At 38.7% G+C, this 22,182-nt stretch overlaps 8 protein-coding genes across 12 annotated transcripts; 5 read left to right on the top strand and 3 right to left on the bottom strand.

Annotated features, from left to right (window-relative positions):
- The first annotated feature begins 2,559 nt into the window (after positions 1 to 2,559).
- LOC124343208 (ER degradation-enhancing alpha-mannosidase-like protein 1) lies at positions 2,560 to 5,414 on the top strand. Its single transcript, XM_046796446.1, has 10 exons — positions 2,560 to 3,093; positions 3,164 to 3,340; positions 3,399 to 3,570; positions 3,641 to 3,824; positions 3,888 to 4,062; positions 4,134 to 4,233; positions 4,308 to 4,499; positions 4,567 to 4,737; positions 4,797 to 5,030; positions 5,099 to 5,414. Exons 1-10 carry the CDS (start codon positions 2,813 to 2,815, stop codon positions 5,186 to 5,188), a joined length of 1,776 nt encoding a protein of 591 aa, XP_046652402.1. The 5' UTR covers positions 2,560 to 2,812; the 3' UTR covers positions 5,189 to 5,414.
- A 298-nt stretch (positions 5,415 to 5,712) lies between these two features.
- LOC124343147 lies at positions 5,713 to 9,653 on the top strand. The gene is made up of 15 exons (XM_046796332.1): positions 5,713 to 6,090; positions 6,158 to 6,614; positions 6,678 to 6,812; positions 6,880 to 7,025; positions 7,077 to 7,314; positions 7,372 to 7,491; positions 7,557 to 7,757; positions 7,821 to 8,007; positions 8,074 to 8,234; positions 8,312 to 8,448; positions 8,523 to 8,705; positions 8,765 to 9,075; positions 9,141 to 9,264; positions 9,326 to 9,402; positions 9,462 to 9,653. Exons 1-15 carry the CDS (start codon positions 5,806 to 5,808, stop codon positions 9,574 to 9,576), a joined length of 2,877 nt encoding a protein of 958 aa, XP_046652288.1. The 5' UTR covers positions 5,713 to 5,805; the 3' UTR covers positions 9,577 to 9,653.
- On the bottom strand, positions 9,398 to 10,325 carry LOC124343370. Of its 2 annotated transcripts, none has more exons than XR_006919178.1 (4): positions 10,164 to 10,319; positions 10,015 to 10,110; positions 9,780 to 9,951; positions 9,398 to 9,708 (listed from the first exon to the last, which is right to left on the bottom strand). XR_006919178.1 is itself a non-coding variant. In XM_046796706.1 (4 exons), the coding sequence occupies exons 1-4, from the start codon at positions 10,195 to 10,197 to the stop codon at positions 9,653 to 9,655; spliced, it is 345 nt and encodes a 114-aa protein (XP_046652662.1). In that variant the 5' UTR covers positions 10,198 to 10,325; the 3' UTR covers positions 9,398 to 9,652. The 2 variants fall into 2 exon arrangements, 1 of the variants encoding a protein (XP_046652662.1); XM_046796706.1 differs by having other exon boundaries at positions 10,015 to 10,097; positions 10,164 to 10,325.
- A 75-nt stretch (positions 10,326 to 10,400) lies between these two features.
- On the top strand, positions 10,401 to 11,463 carry LOC124343342 (uncharacterized protein C1orf50 homolog). 2 transcript variants are annotated; one of them, XM_046796664.1, is made up of 4 exons: positions 10,401 to 10,598; positions 10,671 to 10,920; positions 10,984 to 11,068; positions 11,133 to 11,463. In XM_046796664.1, exons 1-4 carry the CDS (start codon positions 10,574 to 10,576, stop codon positions 11,331 to 11,333), a joined length of 561 nt encoding a protein of 186 aa, XP_046652620.1. In that variant the 5' UTR covers positions 10,401 to 10,573; the 3' UTR covers positions 11,334 to 11,463. The 2 variants fall into 2 exon arrangements, with proteins under 2 accessions (XP_046652620.1, XP_046652619.1); XM_046796663.1 differs by having other exon boundaries at positions 10,668 to 10,920.
- A 150-nt stretch (positions 11,464 to 11,613) lies between these two features.
- On the bottom strand, positions 11,614 to 14,810 carry LOC124343202. Of its 2 annotated transcripts, none has more exons than XM_046796436.1 (10): positions 13,865 to 14,810; positions 13,664 to 13,803; positions 13,463 to 13,563; positions 13,242 to 13,376; positions 12,927 to 13,166; positions 12,713 to 12,824; positions 12,457 to 12,644; positions 12,258 to 12,383; positions 11,958 to 12,197; positions 11,614 to 11,889 (listed from the first exon to the last, which is right to left on the bottom strand). In XM_046796436.1, the coding sequence occupies exons 1-10, from the start codon at positions 14,279 to 14,281 to the stop codon at positions 11,759 to 11,761; spliced, it is 1,830 nt and encodes a 609-aa protein (XP_046652392.1). In that variant the 5' UTR covers positions 14,282 to 14,810; the 3' UTR covers positions 11,614 to 11,758. The 2 variants fall into 2 exon arrangements, with proteins under 2 accessions (XP_046652392.1, XP_046652391.1); XM_046796435.1 differs by having other exon boundaries at positions 12,258 to 12,395; positions 13,865 to 14,809.
- A 168-nt stretch (positions 14,811 to 14,978) lies between these two features.
- On the top strand, positions 14,979 to 16,974 carry LOC124343355 (protein phosphatase 1 regulatory subunit 14C-like). Its single transcript, XM_046796686.1, has 6 exons — positions 14,979 to 15,140; positions 15,357 to 15,573; positions 15,637 to 15,720; positions 15,828 to 15,914; positions 15,980 to 16,021; positions 16,368 to 16,974. Exons 2-6 carry the CDS (start codon positions 15,364 to 15,366, stop codon positions 16,407 to 16,409), a joined length of 465 nt encoding a protein of 154 aa, XP_046652642.1. The 5' UTR covers positions 14,979 to 15,140; positions 15,357 to 15,363; the 3' UTR covers positions 16,410 to 16,974.
- Positions 16,887 to 18,577, bottom strand: LOC124343307 (iodotyrosine deiodinase 1-like). The gene is made up of 4 exons (XM_046796610.1): positions 17,671 to 18,577; positions 17,484 to 17,609; positions 17,231 to 17,421; positions 16,887 to 17,172 (listed from the first exon to the last, which is right to left on the bottom strand). Exons 1-4 carry the CDS (start codon positions 18,068 to 18,070, stop codon positions 16,987 to 16,989), a joined length of 903 nt encoding a protein of 300 aa, XP_046652566.1. The 5' UTR covers positions 18,071 to 18,577; the 3' UTR covers positions 16,887 to 16,986.
- A 946-nt stretch (positions 18,578 to 19,523) lies between these two features.
- LOC124343239 lies at positions 19,524 to 22,087 on the top strand. Of its 2 annotated transcripts, XM_046796499.1 has the most exons (7): positions 19,533 to 19,934; positions 20,117 to 20,275; positions 20,334 to 20,451; positions 20,527 to 20,630; positions 20,693 to 21,521; positions 21,588 to 21,663; positions 21,731 to 22,087. In XM_046796499.1, exons 2-7 carry the CDS (start codon positions 20,149 to 20,151, stop codon positions 21,950 to 21,952), a joined length of 1,476 nt encoding a protein of 491 aa, XP_046652455.1. In that variant the 5' UTR covers positions 19,533 to 19,934; positions 20,117 to 20,148; the 3' UTR covers positions 21,953 to 22,087. The 2 variants fall into 2 exon arrangements, with proteins under 2 accessions (XP_046652456.1, XP_046652455.1); XM_046796500.1 differs by having other exon boundaries at positions 19,524 to 20,275; positions 21,591 to 21,663.
- Positions 22,088 to 22,182: the final 95 nt, after the last annotated feature.

Below are 22,182 nucleotides of genomic sequence, written 5' to 3'. Positions count from 1 at the left end.
TCATCTAGAAAAGTGTTGAGTCTTTATTGATGAGATAAAATTTCTCTCCCTCATTAGCACGGGAGAATGAAATCAGCGTTTCAACTCTGCCGGTCGATTTTTATCGCCCCCGCTTCTTTCACACAAGTTTTCCCGACAGTATCAGTTTTACTATTAAAGTTTCTAAGCGCGTCCGTCATGGGCGTTTTCATGAAAGTAACGATGCTAGGCTAAAAGACGGACAGAAAAGGATATGAGGGCGATCCAAAAAATCCAGCTACTGAAGCTGCTAATGAGGCACCCCGTTCCGGACATCTTGAATAGAAAGGATATGCTCTGCGTCGATGAATTCGCAAGCTTGCAAGGAGTGCCTGCAAACAGCATTTCTAAAACTTTGTTTTAAATGACTGTTTTAATGTATGTAAACCGTTATTATTATACGTATAATAGTTTTCGTAGAACGGGGAGGGTTTTTAGATATGCTACGCGCAGCTTTACTATTCAGTTGTTGCAATGCTGATACGCCCCCGCGGACGGTGAACGACGTGAACGCCGTTTGTTATTCATTTCCAGAATTGATCCAGTCGTGAAAACTAATCCGCTCTTTTGTTATTATGTTGTGGGGGGGGGGGGCGCGTATGTTCACCTAATCTCAACGGCGATTCCTCCGCGCAGAAGTAGCAAGAAATCTATAGTCTACGAAATGTTACTACGTTTTAATTCCAGCGACGATTCTTCTTGGAATTATTAGCGGCGGCGCTTTCTGGAAAGTGTGATTAATGTTTCCTTGGTGAATCGATAAGCAGAGTTGTATTCAACTACTGCGCGGACTTGTTGAATGTCAAAATATTGACGTAAGAAAATGGATATTCAGTTAATAAACCTTCCTGTGTGCGCTGTGGCAGTGACCAATACATCGATTGGCGAGCGTGGTATTTATTTATTGTAGCACAGTGCACTCAACTGGCCGTCATAATGCGCCTGGGGAGTTCTTTTAGAATGGCTGACACTGTGCTTTTGATTCAAGAGTATACCACTACTACCAGACCATCATCGAGATTGGAGCACACGACTGCTTTTGTTCCCTTTGCCAAGCTCTCTTGCATGTTCAAGAAGTAGCCTTTACACTACCCGCTGAATATATATAGTGCATATACTGCTATAGCGAAGTAGCTGAGTATACAGCGAAGTTCGCTAGCCAAGTTTGTACAGGCCTAGTAGCCTACATAGTCCAGTTGTCATCGATGTTTACTAATTTGCAGGTTCCCGAGTTGTTTGCGAGTACTCTGTTGCCTACTAAATAGAGTTCCTGCGCAAATGTGAGCGACAATGGCCTCCGTCAAATGATTCATGTCTTGATTGTCTATATTGCTTTACATATAGAAAATGAAAGCATACCTTTAGGCAGTAATATATACGTAATCAGAGGGGCACGTACTATACACTCCGATAATCATGGAAATGGTTTCCGATGCGGGGGTTGAATTAATGAGTTTCCTGCGTATTCTGAAAGTATCTGCGGATCAAGCCAATAATGTTCACGTATCGACCGCAGTGATCATTGTTTGCTGCAGCAGCAAGATCTCCGATGTGCGTCCTTATATACGCACTATCAAGAAGCAAGGATCGATAATGGGATTACTATTTTCATTACTCGTCGTACAACATTACACAGTAGTCACGGAGATGTATAAAATATCAGAGAGAAAGCCCGAAACATTTGTTCAGTTTCATCAGATGCATACTTTTTGATTCCACCTTATTCTCTCCTTTCTAATAACCGCTGCGGGCGTGTGAAGTTGCGTATATTGTGATTGAGATTTCGAATCGTAGTTGGCTTATCAACTATCTTTGAAGGTTTTCTCGCCAGATCGGAAACCAATAATACTTCCCTTCCTCGAATACTCAGTTCTTCTCGGATGTGATCGTTGAAGCGTCGACGAAGCAATAACATTTCATAGTTAGCGGATGAACGCCTTCGCTGGCAATCAATCCAATGCATGCGTCTCCTTTATGGTTTAAATAACAGAACTTTCTAAAATATTTATTAGTGCGCAGTCAATCATCTCTCGAGGCGCATTTTTCTTTGAGATTAAAGCGGTGAAAGAAAAGAGTTAGAAAGCTAGGCCCCTTTTTTGTCAGTTATCTAAATTCTACTTAAGTGAAAATCTCTGTTGCAGCGTGTGATATTTTTTCGTTGGGCAACAATTAACTATCAGTTGACATGGAATATAAACCGGAAAAGTTCCTACTAATAAAATTGCTGCCTAATAAGATGAAGCAGATCGGGTTGATTACCTGGGAGTAAAATGTTTTACGATTTAAAGAGCGCGCGCCATCTCTATTAGTTTTTACTTGGCATCAATTACGTTTGAACAAGGCTCATGCATGGACAGCAATAACATCTGGCTACCTCGATGCTGACGGGGGTTTCTCAGAAGAACACAACTACCATAGCGAATCATATTAGTTTTATCGGTTTTATGAAATGATTTTTTGTGTTAGCGAAGCAAAATTGGCAATAAAAGCTTTACAAAGCCCCCCACGCACTCATGTTGGCGCCACTTGAGAATCTCGGGATATAGCAGACGAAAGTTGTGTTTATTATTTTTGTTGTGACGATTTGACGGAAATTAGGCAGTTGACCAATGAGATTTCGAATGGTGTCAACGTCAACCCATTCTTGAGCGTTTTATTCGTTTCCTTTCATTTCAATTCCATTTGCTGTCCGATTGTATTTTAGTTGGATTTATCAAAGTGTTTCTAATGGAGACGGGGTTTGGAGTAGTAGAGTAATTTGTCCTAGCCATGTCAACAGTTCTTCAATATAGAAATGATTGGAGTTTCAGGAAACTGTGCCTTTGTTTGTCAAATTCTGATCATACCACTAATTGTTCTGCCTTTAAACTATCCCTGTCTTTCACTTTTGTCAACTTGGGGAGAAGATTTCCAACTTAAATATTCACATTTCCCGGAAAGCCTGAGACTAGAAATGGTCAATGAAACAAAAAAAATGTTCTATTTTGGATATGATAATTACATGAATCTTGCCTTTCCTTTGGATGAGCTCAACCCTATTCTATGTAGTGGAAGAGGACCAGATTATGATAATCCGTACAATGCACTTATTTTACAATTTATATTCTGATATGACTAAATTTTTTTCTTTTTATTTCTTATCCAGATCAAATATTAATATCAATGATGTGCTGGGAAACTACTCTCTCACTTTGATTGATTCCCTGGACACCCTTTTGATAATGGGAAATATCTCTGAATTCAAAAGAGCAGTCAAGCTTGTAATTGAAAATGTCTCTTTTGAACAGGATTCTACCATACAAGTTTTTGAAGCTAGCATTAGGTAATGAGAAATTTACAGTTATTTATTGATCAATAAATGCATTCAATGTATATTACAGACTCTTGGGTGGTTTACTGTCAGCTCACCTTCTAATCATAGATAATTTCAAATACCTGGGTGATTTGGAACTTGATGATTATAACAATGAATTATTAGACATGGCCCATGATCTTGCAGCCAGATTGTTGCCTGCCTTTGATAATACAAAAACAGGAATCCCTCATCCAAGGGTAAGCTGATGGTCCACATGGATTTGTAAATTTCAGAATAACGGTGTTTTTGCTGTTTTTGAAACGTTAGGTGCATTTGATTAACGGTGTTCCCGTTGAGGGAATTACTGAGACCTGCACGGCTGGAGCAGGGACACTCTTAGTTGAATTTGGAATTTTGAGTCGGTTAATCAAGGATCCCGTTTACGAAAATTATGCCCGAAGAGCTGTCAAGTCATTGTGGGATCTCAAAAACAAAGACACAGGCCTTCTAGGTACTTATTAAAGATAATAAGCTGTCTCGTCACCAACTCATGTCTGTTTTGATTGCACAATAGGTAATACCCTGGATATTCAAACAGGACAATGGACTGGGCAGTTAAGTGGCATTGGAGCTGGCATGGATTCATATTATGAATATCTCTTGAAGTCTTTTATATTGTTTAATGAACCAGAAGACCTTGAAACATTCCAAAGTAGTTATGAAACCATCAAAGCTTACTTGAGAAAAGGGTAACTATTTCTTAAAAATTGTTTGTTCTGTGATCGATTATTTATTTCGCTTCTTATTGTTTATGTTGAAGCCGACAAAAATGTAATGATGGTGATGGAGAGCATCCAATATATGTCAACGTCGACATGAAAAATGGAGCAACCTCGACCACTTGGATTGATGCACTTCAGGTAAAAATATTCAATTATTGCGTTCTTTGGAGAGATGACGAGAAACTCTAAAGTCTAAACTGTGCTATTCACAGGCGTCCTTCGCTGGGCTTCAGGTATTATATGGAGATGTTGAAGAAGCCATTTGCAGCCACGCTTTGTATTTCGCGGTTTGGAAAAAATGGGACGCTATACCTGAACGATTCAATTGGCAACGCAAAGAGCCTGATGTTTCGTTCTATCCCCTGAGGCCAGAATTTGCTGAGTCGACTTATTTGCTCTATCAGGTATGCATTACCTTTTCTGTGAAAGCTTGTCTAAAGATTAAGTAATTTATGACATATCTGCTATAAGGCAACCAAAAACCCGTTTTACTTGAGAGTTGGCCAAGCCATACTTGAAAGCCTTAATCTCTACGCTCGAGCGCCATGCGGATATGCAACGCTGCACAGCGTCATTGACAAGTCACAGGAGGATCGAATGGAGTCTTTCTTCCTCAGCGAAACCTGCAAATATTTATATTTAGTATGTTCTTTTAGTCTTACCACCGCATCTCATTCTCTCATAGTAAATTTTTTGCTCAGCTCTTCGACATTCATCATCCAATTAACACGAATGCGGAAAGGTACTTGTTCACCACAGAGGGACACGTCATCCCAATCACTTCCGCTTTGCGCCCTTTCAATTGGGATGACGATGAAGTAGATAGTCACACAGGGAGATTGCTGCCCTCTTCTCGATACAGTCACCGACGTCATGCCTCTCGAGTGTCCGATTCAGATGTAGTGGCTGTGCCGAATAATAGCACTCATAGGGTTGTAAGTATAATAAACCATTCCGAGAGTATTGTAAATTCCATTAATTTCCTATTTTTCGATGCATATAGTGCTCTTCGGTGCAATTAGAACGTGGCTCTCTTCCGCTGAAACAACGCTACCTCGTTCAGTTATTTGATACCATTGGAGCTGAATTGTAATGGTGAATTGATCGAATCTTATGGATTTTAAAAGAAAAGTGGCTTAAGTAATAGGTTTTGGGGGGTCCCGGTTTTTTCCTCTTGAGATCCAACAAAGGATCCAAGTATAACGTTTGTTTGTGATTCCATAGCTCTTAGAAAAGTCTTGGCCTTTTATGAAAAAAGAAAACCTATTTAATAAGCTCTTTATATACAGATTGAAATACAAATTGAATTTATTGTTAAATGCCGAACATTAAAAAAATGTGCGTTTTGGTTGCTACTTCAGGCTTTCCTATTTCAGCCAGTATTATTTGTGATTTGGGTAAATCCCGTAGTTATCTTAAAATTCAAAACAATTCTTAATTTTTATGTTAGTTTCTGACTATATACGATTACTAGCTTCTAGCATAGACAAAGACCACCACCAAGACCAGTGGTCTTTGTCTATGCTTCTAGCTTCTAGGAAATTACATTTAAAAAATCAATGGCGGCTATGGCCATATGGTGACTCTTACGTCGTCTGCTAGCAGACATTAGGCAAATTGGCATTATCGTGAGCAGTCATGCGATCTTGCTTGGCTAAACGTAATATACAAATAAAATTTGTTTATTTTCTTTAAACTTTACATCAAAACATGAAAGCAACTACTGCTGTTTCATGGAGTGACAGCCAAAATGTAAGATCTTTGATTGCTGTGTACCAATTGGTGAAATCAAATGATCTAGGCTTCGTTTTGGTAAACTTTGGTCGTTTGACAGAACGTTTTTATGAAAAAGCTCTGGATCAGAACTACCGATGTAGCTTAACAGTTGCTCAAAATTTGGAGCTGGAAACGGAATTTGCTGCCCTAGCTGACTGGATTCAAAATGCTAAAGAGGGTGTCTTAAAACACAATCTGCAAGTCAAAATAAAACTGCAGGTAAGTTACATTCCAATGAAATTATGAACTTCATCGTTAAAGATATGTTTTGCTCGCGTTAATGTAGATCAACATGTTACAAACAGCTCGTTATATCTTGGTAAAAGGGAGTAAATTTCCACGGGACTATCATTGGACTTGTAACGTGATTAAATTGGCGCTGGAAACTGCCATCTATTGTCACGATGCTAAGCTTTGGACAGAAATGGATTGGTGTTTGAACGAAACCGAATTCTACCAACACAGTTTCATCCAGCGGTGGCACGAGATTCCATTTGAGCTTCGGGCACCCTACCTTTTAGACAGTTATTTACTTCCTGTACTCCGGCTGTTGTGGATTCACGGTTGCAAGATAGACGATGATGAAGCCCTTGATCGTTGCGTAACACTTTTTGATGTGATGGAATTAAGCCCTCAGCAAACTATCATCATCGCTAAAATATGTTTTAATGTTGGACTCGATCGCTTCCACCGCCAAAAATATGAAATGGCTGCCACTTGGCTAAAAATTTCTTATCGCTATGGTATTCCTATTACATCCTCAAATCAACGGTTAACTGATAACGGACATTTATGTTCCTCATTAGCAATTAGCAAACTATCAAGGATCAAACGAGTTCGAACATCTCCCAGCAAAACCTTGTATTTGATGGCTATTTGTCTCTACAAAGCGGATGTGTTGCAGAATCGTGACAAAATTCTTCGTATTTTGGACCTTGCTGGTAATTTGTAGGCTGAAAGATATTATAATCCATTGCTGTGCTAACATAATTTATCGAACATTTTCAGGTGAGACTTTGGCCATTGCAGAACTGCGATTTCGTACCTTAATACAAGGCAAACCACAGCTACCACATTTAGTTCAGAGCGCCTTAAAACTACTTTGCATTCACGTTAATCAGGACCTACCAAATTTCAGAACCAACGTCTTGAAGGTAATACGAATACTCTACTATCTTTAGCATAAACATAATGGATTCTCTTAGGTTTTCATGGAATTAGAACGAAATGGCCATTCTCAAGTGACAGTAGATATGCTCAATGCAATCCCTTGGCATACCGGCAGTAGATCCGCTCTTGATGTGACGATAGTGCAAGATCTAATGCCACATATTAAATGGATTTGCGCTGAAGTTGCCGTACGCCTTTGCATTCAGCGAAAATTTCTAAGTGGTTGCTACCTATGGTTAGAAGAACTCTCTCAGTGGACTCCATCTAGAAACAGTTATACATTTTTTTTTTTCGTTCTTCAATATTTATTACTTATATTTTCGTTCTTAGTTAACTCGGAATCAATGAAAAGTATTTTTGCACTGGCAGAAGCGCAAGCCATCAATCTGAACTCTCATTACCTCGCTCTTAAATGGTTTCAGACTCTTGCCAAAATAAGTCGTCTTCATGGTAAGTTGCATATGCTTAACAAATAACGAATTGGTTTTTAAATATGATTGATAATTTCATTTAAGGTGGTCCCTCTTCTGTTGTTGCCAACGCTATCCGCTACTCACTCTCACTAAATTCTGATCAGGGATTACTCGCTGCCAAGCAGATATTTGATAGTGGAATACCGCTTGCCGACCTTGATATACAAATGCTTCGTTTTAGGCTCTTGGTCGCTGCACTGGATGAAGATCTCACAAAGGCGAATGAAACCTGTCTAGAGCTAGGTTGTTAATTGCGGTGACAAACTAATCAAAAATGGTTGATTTTAGTTTCTTTGTTTACTTTAGATGTTCGTTACAAAAAAGAGGAAAATCTGGAAGCTGATAGCTGGGAGGAAGGTTTGCACACGCTAGAAGTATGCGCAATGGTTGCCTTGAAGAATCACAAAATGAATGAAGTTGTTTCAACCTGTCTGGATGCCATGATCAACGAGATCAGAAAAGGAGAGATCAGCCAAATTGTTCGAGTCATTCGGTATATACGTAACAACTAAAACCACTTTACCTATTCATATTTTGTGTGTATGACCCATATTTTTAGTTTCCATGTAAAAATTCTGTTTCATCCAACAATGGGCTATTTGGTAAATGCTGGGGACCATGCTTTGGAAACGGCGAAGTGCATCGACAATTTGATCTCCACTCTTTTATATGCTTATCGTGAACTAAAAGAGAGTATAGAATCACCAGATGGACCACACGGTAATTTTATTAATTCCAGGTTATTCGTATATTCCATATTTATTCAACAGATTATTTGTTTGCTATTTTGCGGAAAGATGGTAATGGACTAGAGCTTTGGTTTGGAAATCTTGCCTGGTCCTTAGGACGAAAACTAGGTTGCATTATGCCAGGGTTCTCTCGGCATCAGTTCTACAAACTTTCTTATAAATTGCTAAGTTTGACTTCCGAAAAGGTAATATAACGTTTATGTTTCAATATTACATTAGCACATTACTCTCAATATACCGCCACCATTATTACTTATAGGATCAGGACATTAATGACAGAATTGCTATAGCGATAACAATGGCCGTGGCTATCGGTATCAACTGCTTGGATCATCAACATTACCATAAGATACTAGGAATCTGCCGAGATGTAATTGAAGAATTCCCTAAGAAAGGCACTTTAAAACCAATTCAACTACACTTCTACGAGTTCTATATTTTAGTAGGACATTTCTGCGTATGTAGGTAGAGAATAATAAATAATTGTTTGCTTAAATCTAGTGTGAACTCGGAGAAATCAAGCGGATGTGGGAATTGCTGCGACAATACGAAGCGAATGATGGAATAAAAAGCGACCCAAATTTTTTCGAAGCATTAGCAGCTTTGGCTTCCAACGCCAGTCAGAAGTTTCTACGTCAAATCCTGCCACCCGTCGAGTCTCATCAGCTCCCATCAGTCGCACGTGAGCGCAATCAAAATCTGCAAGTGAAACTCTCCTGCATGGCTATTCATTGTTTGAAGATTTCAAACCGCATTCAAGCAAAATTCAATCAACCTTTACCAATTGATCGAATGGCTTTGAACTGGAAAAGGTTAAATATAATATTTAATATTTTAAAAAATGCCAGAGTTAAACGAATTCGAGAATATGATTTAGGATTATCGAATTGTCATCCGAATATATTTCACTTCGAGAAAACAACATGGATGAACATCTGATTTTATGTGAGGAATATCGACTTTTTATAGTCGAGAATCGTCAGCAATTTGATTCGACGGAAGTAAGATTTTTCAGTTTGCCAATGCGAATTTTTTTTTAACCATTTTCCATTATTGGCTTAGGTTTCTTTGTTTTTCAACTATGTTTGGAATGTGACTGTCGAAACCAGGATTTTTAAAGGAACAAAGGCAGCAAACAGGTACAAAACAATGTATTCCACTCACAAGATTGAGAATTTATTTATACTTTTGTACATAGGTGGCTGGATATATTAAAAAATGTGAGTTCTTTGTCCGTGGAACTACAAAAGCAATTTCGGTCACTTCTGAAAGACTTAGAGTACAAATGCAGTAATGGTGAATGCTGGAATTAAATTTATCGACAGTTCCTTGGTTTTCTTAAATAATAATGGTTGCTTAGAGAACAGGAGTACATTTTTCTTGCATTTGCTATGTTGAATCCTCATTTTCTGAACTTTCTTCGTAGTCAGAGTTACTGCTGAGTTCTGTTTAAAAAAAAATGAGTTTGAAATATGAACATGTATGTTGCCTGTTGATTTAAAAAAGAAGGTTATACCTAAAGCAGGTTTCACGCTCAGATTAAGATTTGTTGCATTAATTTGCTGACTTTCTGATTCAACTGGAATAACAATTTCAGAAGATACTTGAATAACATATGGATGATCACGTGTAGTCGGATTATTGGAATGAGTTTGTCTGTTTTGATGTTGCATATCCATTAATTCAATCTTTCAGGATATACAAATTTTAATGAAAGATATCGATGAACATTTAGAAATAAAGTAACAAACCTGTAATCTGTTTACTTGGCTGTTAACTTTTGAGATTAACTCTTCAATAGCTTTCAATTCACATTCTAAAATCTTCAAGTCAACTTAAAAAAAAGGCTGTTCAAAATTTCAATCAGGAAAAGAACTACAATAAAAATTGTTGTTATTACCTTCCTTTCCAATAACTAGCTTATTGGTAGCCATAATAGATCAGAGTTTCAGATCCAGTAGCACAAATGTTAAAATTCTAACATTAAAGTATTTTTTTAGTGGTTGAAACTTGAAAGTTGCTTTGCTTGAGACCCAACGTGCTTGAACCCAATTCAAACGAACGATTCTTCGTTAATGATCGCGATGAATAAGCCACCTAGTGTCTCTTTCTAAAGGTAGTAAAAAAAAACTTTTCGTCTGCTGGCTGTTTACGTTTTTGTCGGGTGGTTACATAACAGCTCATGCTGCCACAACCACAAGTTTAGTAGTTTAACTCGTTCATCACTATCATTCCTTTCGACTCTAAGGATTTTCGCTATAAGGGTTTCATCCTTTCTTATCTTTACGTAATTTAAAATCCGTTGTAACAATGGAACATTTCAAAAATACATCAGGTGATTTTGTTTCTTTTTATTCTGTGTAATTTATAATGTGTGTAACACAATCTTTTCATTCCATTTTAGCAGTTGCTTTAGTCGAACGACCATCGTCGGCCGATTTAGGTGTTCAGTTAGTTGATTCAGAGAGGTCTGGTAGGAAAACACAAAGTGATTTAGTAGAATTGGCCACTCAAATTCAAACAGCTGATGCATTTACACGCTCAAATGTCTGTAACAAACTTCAAGTTATTGCTGATCAAGTAAGATTTCTCCATGAACAAGCCAGAAGGATCCTTGAAGAAACAAAGGAAGCTGAAAACTTGCACCATTTTGCCTGGTATGATTTAAAATTCAATATTACTTGCACAATTCTACTAACTTTCTTTTATTTTAAACAAAGTAATTTCAAAAAGGTTCCTGGTAAAGTTTACTATCTATATCAAAGAACTTCAGGCCAGAAATATTTTGCAATGCTTTCTCCAGAGGTATGTTTTAGTCTAACTACAAATGCAAGTTATTTTCCTAATAGAAATTTTCTCATCATGTTAGGAATGGGGTGCAAATTGCCCTCACACATTTTTAGGAGGTTACAGACTAGAGGCTGATATGTCATGGACACCTACTTCTAAAGTAGAGAAAAAAGATAATGAATTACGGTTGATTAATCAAATATTGGATGGCAACAAGAGTGTGTCGGCTGCGATCGATATGGATCGAAAAATCCCTCAAGGCCAAATAACTTTCAATTAAATCTCTAAAACTGAATTCATACTTTTATCCACTGTTATTACACTGACTTCAATTTGGTATGCTGAATTTCCATTGCATACCATTAACTTTTTTGAAGTAATTGAAGTTAATACAAGATATTATCACAAGATCCCTTATTCAAGACGGCAACTAATGGCACCGAGAAGAGACTACAAGGTTACATCCCGAAGTGAACCAACTAATAGTGGTGATAATATAAGTATTTCACAGTGCATGAATTTATTAAGAACATTGTTTCATGTCATGTTAACTGAAATTCTAATTTAACATACGTAGTGTATTGAAAGTCCTCAATTATTAGTTGCAAGACAGCAACGAAAATTTTAAGTCTAATGTGGATTGGGAGGGTGTTACATCGTACGAAACACGAGATCTTTTTCTACACGTCGTTCATCTCTTCATCATTACAAATACATGCCATTGACTAGATAATCAGCGTCACGCGTGTGCCCACCTCTCCCGCGACGTAAATGGCGTTTCAGTGATCGAAGACGACAGCCGACGAGAAGGACCAGTACGGCCGTGACAGACAAACCTGCGCCCAAGACATTTAAATTAGATCCATTTAAATGTTTAATCTGACACAGAATTGACGTCAGTTACCTAAAGTTAATGCCCATGCTGCGCCAACTGTTTGCCTAGACCTTTCGGCCTTCTCCTCTTGGAAATCAGCTTGATTTACGCTAAAGTGATGGATGTGAGCATGGTTCGCAACGATTTCGGGTTTAGTGATTAAAGAGAGCGATTTGCTCTTGGCTGGAATCGTGATGTTTTGCTGAGCGATTGTAGTTGTTTCCACTGCAACAACTGGAGCGACCGTCGTAAGTTCTGGTGTTTTAACAACTATAAGAAAAAAGCTTAAAATTCAGTTTGATTTCTAATCTAATAATAATAGACTTTCACTTTTCTGTTCTGGTATGGCAGGAACTTTCTGCACAAGTTGGCCAGTGGATTCAACTACCACTGGACGGGAGTTATCCACTACAATCGGAGCTATCGGTTGGATAGGGCGACTCTCGACTGGTACAGCTAAGAAGGAATCTTTCACGTACACTTAAAATAAATATGGTTTACTTTTATTTTTAAAATATCTTAATCTTACGTTGAGGTGGACTGCTATTGACTATGACTGCATTATTTCTTTCCCAATCGTGCTTGCGACTGGGATAGACGTTACTGCTAGCATCATAGGATGGTCGGGCATCCTTTTCGTAGTAGTAAGTATTGTCAACGGCCCGGTAGTCATTCACGTTGCTTATTGGTCGATCTTGGCGTTCAGTCCATGTTGATCTATCACGTTCAATATTATGTAGTGAGAGGTCGTGCAGTTAAGAGAGCACTAGAGACTGTGTTTGTACCCATAGTGGCGAATGTCGGGATTGTAGTAAGAATTGGCGGATCGATCCGGTTCAACTGAATACGGGATAGCTTCGCCACTGATACCCGTTTGGTAAGGAGGGTGTGCTCGCTCTGTGTGGAATAAATAAAGAATAAGAAAATACGGTTTCAGCAGCAGTGTAACAAAGAAAAATGTCTGAAGGGCCCAGATTTTTATTGATATGTACTACGGACCATAGTTCCTCGTATTTTCCTGGCCTGTCCTCCAATGATTTACGTCCGGATTTGGCGGCAATTCAACCGATGCAACTTGATCCCGTTCGCTGTATCGATCGCGTCCTCGACTCCCTCTCCAATCTAAAGGCGGATGTTGGGCAATAACCGAATTCTGTTGGATATCGACCGGAGAATTTTTGGCATTGATGACTGGCTGGTGCGTCGTCACTAATGTCCTAGTAGTTGGAGTCTCCGTGGCTATTGTAAAGTTTAAAATTCCCAAAGTTTTACCATCAGTGTGCATCATGATCAAAGAACCGCTATAAGACGTACTCGTAGCTGGACAGCCAAGTTCGGGAGCTTCGTCACTTCCGTCGGAGCATTGAGCAATGCCATCGCAGGCATTGTAGATGGCGATGCATTCCCTGGTTGTATGACATTCGAACTGATATCGACTGCACGTTCTCACTGCATTGATAAAAGACGGTCGATTTCCATTCAACGCAATTCCTTTAAATGTCTTTTTTAAATGATTTTGTAACCTCAAATTTTACCTGGTTTGGCTGTAGATGGTGGCGTAGTAGTAGTTGGAGGATTAGTAATAGGTATGGTAGCAACGGGCTGTGCTGTCGTAGTGACTTCAGTGACCACGATCCTGTATGTGTGTGTTTGACAAGCCGATTAGTTATTGACTTAATTTCTAACTGACGTCAGAATAATTCGAACAGTAACGAAAAACCGGCTATGTGTGTTACTTTTTTAGTTGAGTCAGCTCTTCTTCGTGAGCGTTCTCACGCCGACGAATCACACCGCTCGTATAATGACTGTGGGAAGTGAACTTGCATCGGAAATCCTCAGCCGGTCCACAGTCGAACAGATAACAATTCCCTCCGTCCTATTTTCAAAAAAGAATATTTTAATTCAGGGATATCTAGGAAACTTTAGCCGGGTTGAACCTTTTCTTCGTAGACGGCCACATTACAGCCATGAAAAGAACAGCATAGATTCAAACATCGATCTCGAGCGTCAGCTCCAAGACTAGTTTCATTCAGGAATTTAGCCCCAAGAGCCCTCGAATCTTTAGTGCGGATGATGGTATTTTCGCTGATTTCGCTCTGTTCGAGGCAACCCCCGGTGCTAGTAGTGCTAGTGCTGCTGCTGCTGCCGAAAAGAGAGCGCTCCAAGCGGCCGTCAATGTTTCCCGTTCGGTGCGATCGATCGTCACCCAAAATGGCAGGCCAATGCACAGCATTGACGGGGACGATTTGATGGGTGAGCGAATGGATCACATCAACGGCAGCTTCTGTTTTACCACTTTGTACGGAGCAACCCAACAACAACATGATGGTAAGGCCGAGAATGATCGGAGCCATTTTCACATTGGTCAATGAAAAACTCCTGTGTTTACGTAAAGTTTACCGTTAGTCAACGACCTATAACAAAACCAATAAGATCACAAGGAGGGGAACAAAATATCACTGTGTGCTGTGTCTGGTTTCGGTGATCGGTTCTCAGCCGAGCACTTTTTGCCGAAACAGGGCACGGTAGCAACCCTCTGACTGCATACTACTCTTTCCTGTCCAAAGTCCAAACTATTACCGACAAGTATATCTGCGGCTGTGCATGCGCATTTCCCACCGACTCAAAAATTGGACGCGACGCAGCCGCACCGCGACTTCCTTTCGAATGCATGTTATTATACAGGGTTTTTTCTCTTTCCTCTGAGGTTATGCAGTCACCGTCAATAGTTAGTAGAAATCTAATATCATGAATTGTGGAAGCGTTATAATAGCGTCTCACCTTTTCACCTGTAAATATACTATACAATTTAAAAACTGACATGTCAGCAACCACAAACCCCATTGTGCAACAATAAGCTGGTGTGTCACCAATCTCCCCGTATATGACGGTAAATAAATAACATTTCTTAGTCACCGGATCCATAGACTTTCTTTTTGTGATGTCGGGACTTAAACTCAAATATTCCTATCAAGCTAGCAACACGTTCACATGTCAGCGGTTTTTATACAAAAGCGTCATCAGCGCCTCCTAGCGTCTTCCCACCTTAAACTTCTCATTCTGCTCATGGAAAAAAAGTCACTAGTGACGAGCTCCTCGCCTAAGACGGTCCGTTTTGACACACAGTGCATTAACATTTTTAGAGCCGACGAATTTAGATTGTGAAGAAAGCAAGCGTGCTTCTGACTGCTTCTCTTCTTACAACCAGCCGAGGTATTGGATTTCAGCCCTTCTATCGTACTCTCGATAGAAAAACTTGTATTCTTTTCGTATCTGACAGTATATGGCCGGTACTTAAGTGCTTCTTGTGTGCTGTATTCCGAGTAGTTGCTGGCCTTGAAAATAATATTTTTTTAATGCAACTTGTTTACCGTTATCGTTCAACTGATCAATTCTAAAATTTTCTGGTTTGTTCATTTTTCATTTCAGTGTGGTAATGGAGCATGGGTTATCATCCAACGGTTATTCCCCTGTACCTCGCATGGATAATCCTTTGAGTACTCGTGTTATTGCTGCAGCATCCCAAAGCTCACCAAACAACTCAGATAAAAATAGTCCCAACAGAGCCAGTCTTCATGTCGGATTCTCTGAAGAAAAAGGAGAAGTCAAAGAGAAGAGGGAGCGATTCCTCACTGCCAAATATGGGGTACTACATGGCAACTGTTTTTCTCATTATGAAAATTTATCTATTATACTTGTTCCTCTCTAGGCACATCAGATGGCACTAATAAGGAAAAGACTGGCTGTGGAAATGTGGATCTATGAACAACTAAATGAATTGCATGGCTGCACTGTAAGAATTTTAAATGATAATTATCCTGAAACAGCAAATGTCTTACATGATTTTAAGTCTAATAGCTTAGCTATAATTTATCTTAATGTGGCCAATTTTCTCTGTAGGATGATTCTGAAAGTCATGATGTTGATCTTGATTTAGACGATTTACTTGATATGGAAGATGACGACGAACGCCGCTCGTACTTACAGGTTTGTTATCGACAAGGCATACACATTTAAGTAGTTTGGCGCTAACTCTTGCTTCCTCTAAACAGAAATTGTTGTCGAACGCCAAAAGTACACCCGAAGCTGTTGATGTAAGTATTTTCCATTATCCAATCAGGTTTCCTATTGCATATCTCGTTTTCAAGTTGCATTTCTACAACACCTGTAACGTAAAACATGTTTATGTCCCGATATCGAAAGTTCATATTTACGTTTAAGACTTTCCCCTGTTGTCTACGGCGTCCTCTATTACGTCTACGGCGTTGAAATCCTTATCTTATAAGGCCGTTTTATTATCATGTGTATCAACTTTATCGCGATGGTTGAACTGCATTCCAAATTTCTTTCATTTATTGATTGTACAGGGGATTGAAAACGATAAGCGAATCCTTTCCAATGCTTCCCCAACTTATCTTTCTATTGTTTTATTTATTTTAGACATTTGTAAGCGAGTTGCTGAACCGGACTAAAGTTTTGTGACGACGAGGAAGGGGAAAACGCCCCCTGTGGTGATGATAAAACAAAAAATAGCAACGACCAACGAAATGACAATGAGTCATTCTCATAGACCTATTCTATTATGCAAATGGATAATTATTCGAAATATCCATCCATCGTTTCTCCACTTAGACACACACCATGCAAGCTCGTAATACAACAACTTTTATATGTAAAAAAAAGTGACACTCCCAAGTAATCGAAAAAAATGAATCCCAAGCAATTTGAATGCGCACATCCTGTGGAAAATCCCTATATCGATACGAGATCTCCCCTTTCCCTTCCGTCGGATGTCATTTTTAAAAATCCAATTTCTTGTTTTTAACTTCTTATGAGATGCATCAAACATGTACTTCTTAAGTCCCCGTAGCTCATTGAGATTTCTGTACGGGTAGCAGCTTAACCACTTGAGCTGACCAGGTTGACCGTATGCTACTTGTTTCTAATGAGTCCTCGATCATCTGGGCAGCGAGCTCTTCAATGAGCCTGTGTACTTCTCAAAATGATGATTGTTTGTCGAGAGGGAATACATAATTGCCGATCTTAACAGGGTTTTAACTCACTGGTAATGAACCATGATGTCGTGAAGTGGTTTTCGCTTGAAATCGGGCACTGTAGCTCCAACTTTTGGGTATCCAACGGGTAGCAACAACAGCAACTTTTCGTTTACTGGACGACCGAGTAGCACACGTATACTCGGACCACAGTTGAGTGGTGTAGTAGTCACTGTTACCAATCCAGCTTCCTGTAATTGAAAACTGTTTTACTAAAGTCTTTTTTTTTGCACAGAATTCATCAAATACTTGTATAGCTGCCAACAAGAAGCCAGTTGCAATGGAAACGCTAATTTCGTTGTAGTAATGGATCTTCTTTTGTCCGTTTCGTTTGAAACCGTGAACCTGTTTGAAAATTAAGATGAGCCAAGGAGCCTCGGTCAGGTACTCTTTCACCCAGGTCGTTCCAACCGGCTGCAAATCCTGGACCCAGACGTCGCCTGTATGTTTGTAATTTAATCTTGACATCTTTGATATAACCGTAACTGTAATTTAAGCACACCCATCCGCTGTTTGTAATTTATCTCTTCCTCTGCTTCAATTATTTGCCTAATTTGTTGTTTCATCTCGAGGTTACTCACAACAACAAATGTCCATGGTTCCGTGTGCGCTCCGCTTGGCGAGGTCCCTTTGAATTAGAAACAAAAGTCTAAACGCTTCACCTTTAAATTAAGAAAAAGGTAATTTACCACCAGTCTTGATGATATTCTCAATTACTTCCAAGGCTACCGGATCTGAGCTAATTTCTCGTACAGAACGACGTTGATTCATTCGACGGTAAAATTCTTCTGACATCCTAATCGAATCAGCTTCACTCGGTTTCTCATATTGGAATAAGATTGGTAGAACATCTTGATCCTCAAGAGATTGTTCGTCATCGTCTTCGATTTCGTTTATTTGCTCAATTGCTGACTCACGTTTCACTTGTTTTGTCTTGATGGAACTGTTCGTGTGCACTCGTTGACTTTTGTTTGCTGCCCGTTCGTGTGTTTGATTAAGTTGTCCCAACGCAACCCCAGCCGCTATGCTGACACTAATCAATCCGACTGTACGCCAGTGGCTTACAAGAAACGGTACATAATTTTCCATGATAATTCTGCGTCGCAGCGTCGGTTATGTTGACTTGTGTTTCCCCAACGTTTATTGGCTTAAGACGTGCAAGCAGGAAGCAACCACTTTTTGAGCTTTAACACCGTGAAAAAGGGAAAAAAAAATATTAGTACACTGCTACCAGTGCTTCCCTGCTGGGTGTTGCGTCGGGAGTTGATTCGTGCGCGCACACCACACGCTCGGAAGACTCGCTTGACCTTGGTGATCAGTTAAACACAGCAGAAAGATAGCTATATGCAACGCCAAGCTAAACCCAGAAACTGATGGTTTTGGAAAAGAAGGGAACAGGTTGAGACGCAGTTAACAAGCGATGGTCTGTCTGGGATCTCTGTTATTGTTTTACCCTTTTGGACTTGGGTATTTTAACATAAACTTTCCTGTGTGTGCTTTTTTTTTCTTAGCATCTCAAGAAGGCCGCGGTCATCGACCCTCCGTCCAAGGTTAAAGCGTTATGCGTCGATGGTGGGAAAAGAGCACCATACAGGTTTTTTTTTTGGGACAGCACTGGATCGTATAGATGTTATACCAATGAAAAAGTAGTAGACATGCCAAAAAATCGTGCGCAGTTTACGCCGATGCGCACCACAGCGGCAGATAGCATAACTAAACTTTTTATTACGCTTGACACTTGGCGTACTTCAAGATATCAGGTTTTCTACTTTGTTCTTTTGACACTACTTTGCATGAGCACTCGCCGAAGCATTTGAAAACCTCATTAACTCATTCACAGCTTTTCCAGATTTTTACATTTTAAAGAGCTTGTTGTTTCAATGAGGAAAATTGATTCCTCCAGACAAAGAAAGTTGTGCTGAATTTCCATATTTCTGTACAACTAAAAGTTTCGTGCTAAATGCACGCTGAAAGTCTGTTCTATTATACATGTTCTTCCCTTAATAATAGGGAGTCCTACTTATAATAATAGCCTTGTGACAATTTGAGTGAATAAAAGAAGTAAATTAAATACTTTTATCTAAGAAAAGAATAAAGAAATTTTATAAGATTATAAGAATCAAAAACCTGATTTAATGTTTCCTGTTAGCAGAGATGTAAATGTTAGACAACGAACAAGTTCCAGACTTTATTTTGTGTTTTTCGTCTTTATCATGCATTTATTCGTCTGGCGTAGCCTCCGACCGACAAGTGATGATTCAGCTGATTAAAGCTGACAATGGAGAAACCAGCACGGTACCGGTATATGGCCCGGTACTCACGGACGCTGCACTTATTTTATTTTATTTCAATTATTTTTGGTAAATGTTAAACTAGAAAAAACCAGATAGATGCTTATCTAAAGTAACTTGTTTCGTTTTATTTGTTAAGAGTCAGTTATCCGAAATTGTTAAACAGGTTTTGTATTTTTAAAATCCTTTTTTTAACATTAGGTGCACTGGTCACGATGATGTAAATTATATATATTATTTTCACGTTTTACATGCGCTTAACGTTTCGTAATTTATTTAATTTTTTATATTGTCCCAATTTTCCAAATTAAAGTAAATTAAAATGGAAATAAACGAATGCTTAAAATACTCTCCGCTAGATGGAGAAACCTGATCTTTGAGAAATAATAAAATATCTATGAATTTTAGAAAATAGATAGATAATGGTTTTAAGATGCTAAAATTGGTGACGAATAATTTACTTAATTTAAACATGTAAAACAATTAATAATTACTATTAACTTTCAGTCCGCTTTCAGTCACGTTTTTATTTCGGGATTTGTGCGCCCAATCTTGATGTTGCTGATTAGCTTCAAAACTTGAACCTTCAAAATCTTCCGTAATCAAAACTTCAAATTTCTGACCATTTCCCTTCACCTTGAGTTAGTTATTTCTCAAGTCTCGTAAGTCGTAACTCATAAATTTGTCTTTAACTCGAAACGTGCTAGCACTTGCTTTATATGCAGTAACCACCATGAGAATATAATAGTATCCAAACATTCTCACAGTGTGTTCGTGCTACAGTAACTTCATTTTTCAGTTCATCATATTTTCCCGCTCATACTCATCGTTTTCTTGTTTGAAGTAATTGGGAATCGTTTTGAGTTTAGACAAGCAATGGATCTTATTGTTGGATATTTATCTGCTGATCCCAGTATTAAAGGGATTTGTCTGCAGGATTATCAGAATAAAGAAGAATATGTTTTCACTGCATTCATAAAACTTGCTTGCTCTGCATTCAACGGTAAAACAATATTCACCATATATTTGTGTCTTGTCATATATTTACTGATATATTCTAGATCTTCTGAAACAAAACAATGAAACAAAAGTAGAAAATCAAGGTTTAACAGAAGAGGTGAAGAAAGAAAAGAAACAATGCTTAAAATTGACCAAAGAATTGGATGCCTTGAAGACAAAGTATTAGTCAATTAATTAATATTGATTAAGATATATGTTTTTTTATAACTTACTTAAAATATTTTATGTTAATAGACGAAAAGAAAACTCAAAATGCAAAAAGTGCATCACTTATGAGGAGGACCGCTTTGAGTTTGAACAAAAATATATGAAAATGGAAAAGCAATTCAAGAAATGTGGTAAGTTTTTCTCAGAATGAATAATTAATCACTTGATGGTAATAATGATGTTTTTGCTTCAGCATTCATTATAAATTCTTCTTTGGATGGAGATAACAAAGTCTTGGGACGGGTTCGGGATATAGTCTCTCAATCAGTAATTGAAAGTAACAATTCTCAAGATTGTAATAAGGTTAGTTCACCAGAAGAAAGACTAGAACTGCAGAAACAACTTTCAAACAGTTCATTCCCTATTGAAATGGATGATGATGATGCAAGCATTCTTGCTCCGTCATCTCCTGAAGGAAGTGATATGGAAACACAGCATTTTGGTGGCCCTGGAGAAGATATTGTTCTTTGCATTCCTGAGACAGTACCATTCGATTATCCTCAAATAAAGAGCAATACTCAAAAGTTCTTCAAGTCCCAACACGTTGCCCCAAGCCCCATTATAAAGCGTAGAAAATCTCCCACTAAACTTTCTACGAAGTGCTTTTCCCCTATCAAAAACAAAACAGTTACGCCTCAGAAGCAATCACAAGAAGATTCTGCATCTCTTTTGGACGAATCCATTTATAGCCCGCCTATTCTGACGGATTTCGGCTTTCCGTCTCGTCCGTCTGCAGTGCTCAATCAAGGCAAACCAACTGCCCAAGAATTGTGCTTACCTATAAAGACTGAAGCTCTTCGTCCGTCAGTGTCTAAAACGAGACATTCGGAAAACATTAATCCTCAAGAGATGCTGAAGAAACCTGGCCATCGCTCTTTAGCGGAGCAACAGACACCAACCAGCAAAAGAAACAAATTGCTCAAACAGACAAAGTTAACGTTGACTAGGTTGCCTAGCGATACGGCCTCCGCTAATGGCGCTAAAATTCGAATGCCAACCAAAACAGTCAGGATCAGTCCGCCGTAAGAAATTTAGCCTTTTTACCCAAAAATTCTCGTGATTCATCGTGACCTTTTTTTATTACATAGTAGGGATAATCAGGAACCAAAGAAAAGGCGCAGAGGAAAAGGACCTGAAGAGTGGCCTTGCAAGGATTGCTATCAAGTATGTTTGGTGCCATTATAACACCCTTTCACATGTTAATATGGTTTATTTTTATTTGAAATCAAAGTTATTTCTTGAAGCTGTGGAAGCCAAAAAGGTTGACGTTCGCAAAATGCCCGTTTCAATGAACTTTTGCGCTGTTCATAGAAACCGTTATACGTATTATTTGAACACCCCGCCAAACTTCTGGGATTGCGGGATAGGTAAGCCTCCGCGCAACGGACATCTTTATCCGCTTGACGCTTCTGCGACAAACGATGACGACGAAGAGGAAGACTTCTTAAAATGATCATCAAATCTTGTGATTCTTCTTTATTTCCAGTTCTCAAGTAGGAGACTATTTTTTTTTCTTTCCCTAGTGCCTTAACTGATAATATTCATGATCATTTATTAGAAATATATTTTTCTGTTCATTCTACCAATACCAGTGGTAAAAGTCGATAAATTAAAGGATAAATTAGATATTAAAAATACTAAAATAGTTACAATTTTTTATTGGAAAATAATCTTACTATTGCG

The sequence above is a fragment of the Daphnia pulicaria genome, chromosome 6 (assembly GCF_021234035.1).
Source record: "Daphnia pulicaria isolate SC F1-1A chromosome 6, SC_F0-13Bv2, whole genome shotgun sequence".
NCBI classification, from domain to species: Eukaryota; Metazoa; Arthropoda; class Branchiopoda; order Diplostraca; family Daphniidae; genus Daphnia; species Daphnia pulicaria.
Note: the sequence above shows the minus strand (reverse complement) of the source record. Positions and strands in the feature narration are given on the sequence as shown.

Coding starts and splice junctions, on each gene's coding strand:
- LOC124343208 (XM_046796446.1), top strand. CDS start 2,813: ATGATTGGAGTTTCAGGAAACTGTGCCTTTGTTTGTCAAATTCTGATC. Junction 3,825..3,887: donor CAAAGACACAGGCCTTCTAG/GTACTTATTAAA, acceptor ATTGCACAATAG/GTAATACCCTGGATATTCAA. Junction 4,500..4,566: donor CGACTTATTTGCTCTATCAG/GTATGCATTACC, acceptor ATCTGCTATAAG/GCAACCAAAAACCCGTTTTA.
- LOC124343147 (XM_046796332.1), top strand. CDS start 5,806: ATGAAAGCAACTACTGCTGTTTCATGGAGTGACAGCCAAAATGTAAGA. Junction 7,492..7,556: donor CAAAATAAGTCGTCTTCATG/GTAAGTTGCATA, acceptor ATTTCATTTAAG/GTGGTCCCTCTTCTGTTGTT. Junction 8,449..8,522: donor TAAGTTTGACTTCCGAAAAG/GTAATATAACGT, acceptor TATTACTTATAG/GATCAGGACATTAATGACAG.
- LOC124343370 (XM_046796706.1), bottom strand. CDS start 10,197: ATGGCTACCAATAAGCTAGTTATTGGAAAGGAAG. Junction 9,952..10,014: donor GCCAAGTAAACAGATTACAG/GTTTGTTACTTT, acceptor ATATCCTGAAAG/ATTGAATTAATGGATATGCA. Junction 9,709..9,779: donor GAGCGTGAAACCTGCTTTAG/GTATAACCTTCT, acceptor TTTTTTAAACAG/AACTCAGCAGTAACTCTGAC.
- LOC124343342 (XM_046796663.1), top strand. CDS start 10,574: ATGGAACATTTCAAAAATACATCAG. Junction 10,599..10,667: donor ACATTTCAAAAATACATCAG/GTGATTTTGTTT, acceptor ATTCCATTTTAG/CAGTTGCTTTAGTCGAACGA. Junction 10,921..10,983: donor AACTTGCACCATTTTGCCTG/GTATGATTTAAA, acceptor TTTTAAACAAAG/TAATTTCAAAAAGGTTCCTG.
- LOC124343202 (XM_046796435.1), bottom strand. CDS start 14,281: ATGGCTCCGATCATTCTCGGCCTTACCATCATGTTGTTGTTGGGTTGC. Junction 12,645..12,712: donor CCCGACATTCGCCACTATGG/GTACAAACACAG, acceptor TGAACGTGATAG/ATCAACATGGACTGAACGCC. Junction 11,890..11,957: donor AGCATGGGCATTAACTTTAG/GTAACTGACGTC, acceptor TCTTGGGCGCAG/GTTTGTCTGTCACGGCCGTA.
- LOC124343355 (XM_046796686.1), top strand. CDS start 15,364: ATGGAGCATGGGTTATCATCCAACGGTTATTCCCCTGTACCTCGCATG. Junction 15,574..15,636: donor TCCTCACTGCCAAATATGGG/GTACTACATGGC, acceptor GTTCCTCTCTAG/GCACATCAGATGGCACTAAT. Junction 15,721..15,827: donor ATGAATTGCATGGCTGCACT/GTAAGAATTTTA, acceptor TTTTCTCTGTAG/GATGATTCTGAAAGTCATGA.
- LOC124343307 (XM_046796610.1), bottom strand. CDS start 18,070: ATGGAAAATTATGTACCGTTTCTTGTAAGCCACTGGCGTACAGTCGGA. Junction 17,610..17,670: donor GAATATCATCAAGACTGGTG/GTAAATTACCTT, acceptor TCTAATTCAAAG/GGACCTCGCCAAGCGGAGCG. Junction 17,422..17,483: donor AAATTACAAACAGCGGATGG/GTGTGCTTAAAT, acceptor ACAAACATACAG/GCGACGTCTGGGTCCAGGAT.
- LOC124343239 (XM_046796499.1), top strand. CDS start 20,149: ATGGATCTTATTGTTGGATATTTATCTGCTGATCCCAGTATTAAAGGG. Junction 20,452..20,526: donor TTGGATGCCTTGAAGACAAA/GTATTAGTCAAT, acceptor TTATGTTAATAG/ACGAAAAGAAAACTCAAAAT. Junction 20,631..20,692: donor AAAGCAATTCAAGAAATGTG/GTAAGTTTTTCT, acceptor TTTTTGCTTCAG/CATTCATTATAAATTCTTCT.